The sequence below is a fragment of the Sesamum indicum genome, linkage group LG3 (genome assembly GCF_026168435.1).
Source record: "Sesamum indicum cultivar Baizhima isolate 11 linkage group LG3, ASM2616843v1, whole genome shotgun sequence".
Lineage (NCBI taxonomy): Eukaryota > Viridiplantae > Streptophyta > Magnoliopsida > Lamiales > Pedaliaceae > Sesamum > Sesamum indicum.
Genome location: NC_142659.1, coordinates 27,666,180 through 27,674,892, shown reverse-complemented (window position 1 = coordinate 27,674,892; position 8,713 = coordinate 27,666,180). Strand labels below are relative to the sequence as shown.

The 8,713-nt window shown below is 34.3% G+C and overlaps 1 protein-coding gene across 2 annotated transcripts; it reads left to right on the top strand.

The window, feature by feature from the left end:
• The first annotated feature begins 43 nt into the window (after positions 1-43).
• Positions 44-5,997, top strand: LOC105158989 (Clathrin adaptor complexes medium subunit family protein). Of its 2 annotated transcripts, none has more exons than XM_088878763.1 (13): positions 44-484; positions 1,164-1,262; positions 1,755-1,958; positions 2,320-2,436; positions 2,581-2,709; positions 3,138-3,264; positions 3,468-3,571; positions 3,677-3,781; positions 4,025-4,119; positions 4,904-4,991; positions 5,115-5,175; positions 5,264-5,337; positions 5,671-5,997. In XM_088878763.1, exons 2-13 carry the CDS (start codon positions 1,230-1,232, stop codon positions 5,767-5,769), a joined length of 1,236 nt encoding a protein of 411 aa, XP_088734889.1. In that variant the 5' UTR covers positions 44-484; positions 1,164-1,229; the 3' UTR covers positions 5,770-5,997. The 2 variants fall into 2 exon arrangements, with proteins under 2 accessions (XP_088734889.1, XP_011074223.1); XM_011075921.3 differs by having other exon boundaries at positions 50-484; positions 1,164-1,258.
• Positions 5,998-8,713: the final 2,716 nt, after the last annotated feature.

Sequence of the window (8,713 nt, the reverse complement as noted above, 5' to 3'; positions counted from 1 at the left end):
TTTGAAAAAGAGACATCGAATGACTTTGTAATAAGATAATCTGAAACTGATCAATATTCACTTTAAGATAGGATTCGAATTTTTTGTAACATGAAATTGCCAAACAAATTAGATTAATTTGCAATCGTCAATCCAACATAAGAGGTTTTTCATCGTGTTCTATAAATTTGCAACATAAATATTGAGATATTGCACTCTAATTATATTACGTAAGTAAGATTCCATCTGCCAGTGTCAGCGATTTGTTTCTTTTACTTATATTTCAGTTGGGTTAGATATTTTATATATAATTTCTATGTCAGACTCATTATTGTAAAATGTGATTTTTGGAGGAGCGAAGTGCAATTTTCCTTCTAAAGAAAATCTGTGAATTTGCTTCATACTCGATCCAAGATTCTACCTGCAGGTGAGCAGTGGCTGATCATCATGATCTCTCAGTTCTTCGTTCTTTCACAGAGAGGCGACAACATCGTCTTCCGAGACTGTAAGTCCTATCCTTCGTACTCTCTCTGCGCCACTTTATAGATTTTCTCGGTTTTTGTTTAAGTGGAAGAATTCTGTGCATTCTTTCTATTTTTCTTTTTGTTTCTTTTGTAGGATTTCACTTCTCGTTCTGCCTATTTAGTCTCTGATTTTCAGCTTTCTGATTTGTATCTTTATTTCTTGGGTAACAATTTCATCTGTTTGATTTGTGAGATTCGTTTTACTGAGCGGAGCTGACCTTAGTTGTATTTTCTAATCTGGAGCAGTTCAATTTTGAAATTCAATGTTTTTTCGCACAATTTGTAGATCTATCAACTTATGCTGGTATTGGTGTGGCGGCACAGTTAGTGGATCTATGATTGAAGAGTTTTGGTATTAGCATGAACATTTTTTATGCCTGGAAAACTTTAGGATTTTTAAAGGGCATGCCCTCTAATTTTCTTGTTATCGAGTAATATTAAGTCGTTCTACAGTATTAAATTAGTTTTGCTTTCATTTTGTTCCTGTTCAAACTCTTAAGAATGAGAATTGGCTCCAAGATTGATCAGTGAACTCTATTGACTTCAAATTTGTTAGGGACATAGGCTTTACTGTCATTTGTGGTTCTTTCTTAACTAGTTTGTTTCTTCTTTTTGTTTAAAGATTATATTTTGCCTGAGTATAATATTGCAATCATGCAGATCGTGGTGATGTACAGAAAGGAAGTGCAGAGATATTCTTCCGCAAAGTAAAGTTCTGGAAAGAAGATGGCAAAGAGGAAGCACCACCTGTTTTTGTGGGTATTTCAGAAATATTTTTCCTTCTCGTAACTTTTATTTGTCGATTTAATGATGATAAGGCTAATTTGAATGAGCGTAAAAACCACCTAGGCATTTATACGTCAGGTTACCTTGGATCCACCCTTGAAGATAACCTAGCGTTACAATTCAACCGGAAGATAATGACAAAACAATTGACAACAAGTGTACAACCTAAGATATAAACCTACCTTTTCATTTCAACATCACTCTCATTGAGACGAAGAGACAAGAAAACATCAAATTTAATCATTTCAAATTCATCTTTTATCCTGATACATATAAAGCCATATCTGGCTTCGTCTAATTTGTTTAACATGTCAAACTTGGTGGTCTACTTTCTGCAATGCTATACAATAGACAAGAATTATCACTCCCATTCTTCACATTTTACCTAAAATTGGCTCACATTCTACCTCATGAGAGTAATGTGAGCATCTGATACTAACTTTATTTTATTTGACATGTCAACAGAATCTCGATGGCGTCAACTACTTTCACGTGAAGGTTGTTGGCCTGCTTTTTGTTGCAACCACGAGGATCAACTTGTCCCCTTCCCTAGCCTTGGAGCTTTTACAGAGAATTGCACGCGTCATCAAAGATTACCTTGGTCTGCTTAGTGAAGAATCACTACGGAAAAATTTTGTGCTTGTGTATGAGCTGCTGGATGAAGTTATAGTAAGTATGTTTGAAATTATGCAGTAGTGTGATATAGCATTTGTCCCAAGCATAATGTGATGTGGATCTTTATAGCCTAGTAGCATTATTCTTGTTTTCTTCTTTCCGTAATGGATAGGCATTTATGTAACTGTTCTTCTCTGATTTTGCTTATAATTATATATCAATGACACATAAAATAGTTCCCTATGCGCCTGTATCACAATGGAATTTCATGTTATTCATTTTTCACATCCCATCTGAACTTTTACAGAACATCTCATGATCATGCTTTGATGATTTCTTGTGCATGCATAACATCGCAGATGCTCTTCTACTATTTTCTGGGAGGGTTATGTGGTACATAATTTTCCAATTGCAGGATTTTGGATACGTTCAAACAACATCTACTGAAGTCTTGAAGTCTTACGTATTCAATGAACCAATTGTGGTTGATGCTGCACGCTTGCCACCTCTTGGTCCTGCAGCCTTATTTATGGTAATGTGTTATTCAATAAGTACACTCACCGTACTAATAAACTTCATTGCTAGTTAAGTCTCTCTTAGTTTTGCTTTAGTATGCATTCTGACCTGGCCTGATTCAAGTATGCGCTATCCTGATGCTGAAAATTTTTGCATGCAGCAAGGAAACAAACGAATGCCTGGAACAGCTGTTACAAAATCTGTTGTGGCACATGAACCTGGGGGTCGGAAGAGGGAGGAAATCTTTGTTGATATAATTGAGAAAATAAGTGTCACCTTTAGCTCTAGTGTAAGTGATCATTTCATTCTAGTACCTATGCTCATTTCTCTGGGTTGTTATGGTAGCCTTCATTTGCACCCTAGTCTGATTTCTTAGGCTGGGCAAATCTCAAGATTAAATATGAAGAAAACCAGCTTAAATGCAACATACTTCAGTCTTTGACTGCTAATGGATATGATAATTGAATTTCCTTTGGAAATTATATTAACATTCTTCCCATCTTCAGAGCAAATCCAGATATGAATCTGGAGGTGAATATTGTTATTTGTCATTGGAAGTTGAGCTCCTAGACTACCGGGAAAGAGGAAACAGTAGAGGCTAATTTTATGCTTCTTATCTTTCTATATTTAATAACATTTTATAGAATTCCTGCATCTGTTTTTATGAATATTTTTTAATTTATTATGTTGTTCAAAGATTGAATTTATGCTGAACAGGGATATGTATTGACTTCTGAAATTGATGGCACCATTCAAATGAAGAGTTATCTAACAGGAAATCCAGAAATCAGATTAGCTCTCAATGATGATCTATACATTGGAAGAAGTGGGGTATCAAGTTATGGTATTCTCATTGTTTCTCTAATCTTGCTATACCTGATCTTGTTTTATTAATTACATGATTTTGTTAACCATGTTTGGATGCGTTAACTCTATCTTGAATGAGATACCTGAAATTTTAGGAGGTCAACTTTCTTAAACTAGGGACTCACAACTCTGCAAGAGTTATCGAAGCCTGCATCTTCACCAAATTTGCTTTCTTTGCAGGCTTTGGTGGTTCTTCAGGGACAGGACCAGTAATTTTGGATGATTGCAATTTTCATGAATCTGTACATATGGATAATTTTGATGTTGACAGAACACTAAGTCTGGTGAGTGCTGAGGATGGTTTACAAGCTTTCTATCTATGTGGTCTTCCGACATGTTCCTTTTTTCCTATTAAAATGCTGTGTCTTAATCGTTTGTTTATTTATTAGGTACCACCAGATGGGGAATTTCCTGTCATGAATTATCGCATTACCCAGGAATTCAAGCCCCCGTTTTCTATTAACGCCTTAATCGAAGAAGCGGGGTCCCTCAAGGTATATAGTGTCTTTTGGCCACTAAGACATTTTTGGGTTGTTAAAGCTGTTCTAATTTAATTATCAGCTGTATTGGCTTTCAGTTGTTTGTATTCTATAGCAATAAGCCACCCTGTATTCCAGGATTCTTGCTTTGGTTCTCATTTCTAGTAGCAACTGCTGTAGGTGCTGAACATAGAAAGTACTTGTATAATTGAAGCGTGGCTCTATTGTCTCAAGTTTTCTTTTCTCTTGCCATCTTAGGCCGAAGTGATTCTGAAAATCCGTGCGGAGTTTCCTTCAAGCATCACAGCTAACACAATTCTGGTAGAGATGCCATTGCCAACATGTACAACCAGGTGAACTGCTCTGTGCATGTTTTGGTGCTTCTTTTAGCATTTGGTCCTAGTTATAATTTTTTTCATGTAGATAGCTTAATACTTTGCACCTCAATGATCAACTTTTTAGTCTAGTACATAAAAGAATTGCAAAGCTTTTGCACTTGCGGCATCTCAAACTGCTAGTGGAAGCTAAAGTATACCACTGCACTGTTGATATCTATAAAGCAATAAAGCATTTCTTAGTATCTGTTGAACTAGCAAATTCAAGATTTCTGTAGTTAGGAAAATCTTTTCAGAGTACGAATCAACCCTGACACAAATGGCTAGAAAGTAATCCAGGTTTCGAGCTTTGTATTTTGAAATATCTCAACAAGGCTGAATTTTGCGTCAAAACCGCCTTGAATTAATTCTTAAATCTTGTTTACATCAAAGATATTGAGATGCCATTTGGCTTTCAGAGGTCTAAATAAAGTTCACATTCGGTTTCTGTAAGGATTGCTGTCCAGATGTTTGATGCCACAAAAAGATTTTCTCTAAGGAGATTCTAAGGAGATTTAGCGAGTGTTATATTTACTACTTTCCAGATGCATGGGAATATGTTCTGTAAAATCTCAGAAGTTATGAAAGACTAGAAGTCAATAATAATGAATTGGATCTGTTGATAACATGTTGACACCTGTTACTGGATATTTCCTCCCCTTAGGAAGTTGGAGAGCATTTGTCTTTTGCTGGTTCGCATAATTTCACCTCTTTATTGCTTGTGAAATACCGAACAATTTGTTTTCTTTCAATTGTATTTCAGAGTCAATTTTGACATGGAACCTGGAATAGCTGGACAGACTGCTGATTTTAAGGAATCACAAAGGAGACTCGAATGGAATTTGAAGAAGGCAACGTCTCATGCTACTCTGCTCTGCTGAATAAATAGCCTTTGAATTAAGTTTTGATGTTTATCTTATATTGTTACTGGTATCTTAGGAAACAGTTTTCTAATAAGTGCTCATGTTTGACAGATTGTCGGGGGATCTGAACACACTCTACGTGCAAAGTTAAATTTTTCACAGGAGTTCCATGGTAAAAATATAGTTGAACATTTTATCTTTAAGTTCCAAGTATTTTGCCTGTGAATCTTTCCCCATAATTTTGGTTTTTGGCAAAACAGGTAATATAACTAAAGAAGCTGGTCCTGTGAGTATGACCTTCACAATACCTATGTATAATCCTTCAAGGCTGCAGGTAATTCTGTCGTTCTTTTATCTGCCTTAAAACCTAAAGGATCACTCTTTCCACTTCTTCTACTTGTCGCTGCTTATCTGTACAACCGGTTCATACTATGAAACCCAAACTCTGAAAATAGGAAAGCCAACCTCAGCCATAAAATGAAACGTATTTTCTGAAACTACTTGATTCATCAAATGTCTTTTACCAAACATGGTTAAATCTGTTTGTCATTTCAACTTTCCATTTGAAGTTATGATGTGGAGGGTTGCACCACACCTTATAAAGAAAAGCTAGTTGCTAATTTTTGTATTTTCGGATTAGTGTAACCAATATCATGTGTTGATGCAGGTGAAGTATCTACAGATAGCAAAGAAGACCAAAAGTTCCAACCCCTATCGGTGGGTGAGATACGTTACTCAGGCTAATTCTTATGTTGCTCGCATTTGAAAGTAGACATGGTTTTCCCTGTTTATATTTTCATTTCCTCTACTTCTTTGGATTTTGACCTGCGGCGTAGTCTATGGTTATCGAGTTAGATCTTCATCGGAGATGCTTGCGACACGTCTTTCTTTCAACTCTGTTTTCTTATATCTGAAGGTTGATGCCTCATCATGTACACTACCATTACACTTTTATATCGGGAGAAATGCAATCCACCCCTTGTGTTAACATAAATGTGCAAATATCCCTTTGTGAAACAAAAAGTAGCAATTTATCCCCTGTATTTCTATAAATGGAGCAAAAATCCTCCTACATGCAGCAGTGCATTGCACGCGCTGTCTTTACATCTGGAAAAGAGTTTGCTCAATAAAATATTATTTTATATATTAGATATATTAATATACATATATATATATATATATAATATATACACATACATATACATTATACACTCCCATCTTCGATCGCCGACCACTTCCCCTCCACACATCCTCGTTGCGCCGGCCATTGCCCCCTCTCCAGCTTGGCGTCCTCCCCGAGCTGAGCCTCATCGCCCTCCTCCCCATGCCAACCACATTGCCTAGATCTGCCCCTTGCCTAGCCCCGCCACCCTCCTCCCCAACCCCCTCCCCCTAGTTTTCCACCTGCCCCTATCGATCTCTCTCTCATTCCCATCAGCCGCCACCACCTCACCACCTCGCCCTCCCCCTCTCACGTCGGCACAACCTCCGCCATTGACATCTATATATTTGTGTATATATATAATTTTATATGCATAAAGATACACATTTATATATATATATATATATGTATATATAAATATATCACATATATATAATTTATTTTTTTTATCAAAAAAGATATATAATTTTAATTTTAATTTATAAATTTAAAAATTTTAAACCTTTCATTAGAAGAAAGTAAAATTCACACCATTGATCGATTAGTTAAATTTTGACCTTAAATTCAAATCAAATTCAATGTTTATAAATAAGGTTATAAATGTAATTTGTGCGTGAAACACATTAATTCATGTGGGCGACTTTTTGCTCCATTTTTTATAATTACAAGAAGGTAATTGCTATTTTTTGCTCATACTTTTTTTTGTTTATTTTGTTAACACAGAGTAAATTGCATTTTACCCCTTTTATATCATTCAAATACATCCTATAAAATCTTCCTCTTCCTCTTAACAACACTACTTGATTTATTGTTTTTCATCTATATGAGATGAGATGTCAAACAGTGACAAACATTGTTTTAAACTGTAAAAAACTGCACCTGATGGTGAAATATGTATTATCTATATAATTTTATTGGGCAAATTACAGTTACCCTTTGAGATTTAGTATAATTATAAATACTTTTCATTATTTAAAAAATTACAAATACTCTTCTCAAATAAAAATAATTATTGGTGAGATAAACATTACTATTTTATTTTTGCTGAAATTTTAAAAATAAAAATAAAAAAGAAATTAAAAAATTATAAAAAAAAAAAAAGAGAGATGGGTAAAACAAATAATTCATATGGAATATTAGACCATACAATAATTTTAATTCTTTAAAAACATATATAAAATTATAATTCATAATTTGAAAGAAAAATTTGGTTAGTTCACCATAAAATTGGATGAAAATCTAACGGGGTTAATGAAATGAGCTTGTTGTTAGACGGACGTAAAAATTAAAAAATATTTGTATTTTTTTAAATAATGAAGAGGCATTTATAATTATACCAAAATCTAGTAAGGTAATCGCAAATTATCCTAATTTTATTTCTTGAAAGATTATGCATGTAGGTGCCAAATTTTTTATATCATTTAAAAAATACGTTTGAGTTTATAAAATCTCAAGTTTTAGTATAGAATTTGTAAAATGAATATCATCAAAAACTCAAATAATATATCAGAATATTATAGATTTTAAAAGGCAAAAATTATGAGATATTGAAAAGACAAAATCCGAAAAGCAGCCAAACTTGTCCTGGACTTGAACAAGGTCAACTAGAAATCACAACCATCAGATTGGATTGAAAAATTAGCCTAATTTATGTATCCAACCACAAGTTGAAAGTGTAGGTGCGTGCCACCCACCCTCTCATTCAATTCTTTTAACTAACTTCCACTTCATTTATTACTACTTCAAAATTGAATTTGGAAACCCTAATCTCCCTTCCAAGTTTCAATTTCTCTGTCAAATCTCATCCTTGAAAAATATCATAGGATGAGGGATACTATATACTCTATAATCAAGTACAATAATCCTTCATCCACCAATGCAAACCTTACTGTCTGTTTTTTCATTTAAAAATATGTGTTTTTAATTTTCATATGGATGTTTATGTGGAAATAAAAGTATGTTTCGATTAGTTAATGAAATTGTGTGTTACATTGAATTGTGGTGTCAAATCAGTATATTTTCAATAAAATTACGTGTAAATGAATATGTTTTCACTTGAATTACTGTTTCAAAAATTGAAGATGAACAGACCTCTTTCTTCTTTCTTATCCCTCCCACCGTGTAGTCTTTTTTAACTATTCTTACGTCGGACACTCACATACAGATTTTTATCCTGATAGAATCTTACTATAACACCATTGTATTATGGACTCACATTGATTTTCAGAACTTGCTCTTCTCAATAAAATGCATTTTTAAGATGAAATAGTGAAGTCAAGAAAAGTCCAACTTTTGTGTGGAATTTATGAGGCGATGGTGTCAAGTTGTGATGAATTAGGTGAAAGGGTAGGAGAGGCAGGTGCAGTTAACCTTTTGTCGGAATCGGACACCAACTCTTCCTTTAACTGTCCAAAAGAAGAAAACGAACTTGCCTTTTTGACTTACTCTTTCATCTAATGTCAACAACGTCTATCCATCCCCCATTGTAATTACATACGTGATGTGTACATTGTAAATGGCATAAAACATGCAACAAAAAAATTAATTA

Excerpts from the sequence above, each read along its gene's own strand:
- LOC105158989 (XM_011075921.3), top strand. The coding sequence starts at position 427 with ATGATCTCTCAGTTCTTCGTTCTTTCACAGAGAGGCGACAACATCGTC. Across the intron at positions 2,710-3,137 it reads GTGTCACCTTTAGCTCTAGT|GGATATGTATTGACTTCTGA; the intron begins GTAAGTGATCAT and ends TATGCTGAACAG. Across the intron at positions 3,572-3,676 it reads TTGACAGAACACTAAGTCTG|GTACCACCAGATGGGGAATT; the intron begins GTGAGTGCTGAG and ends TTTATTTATTAG.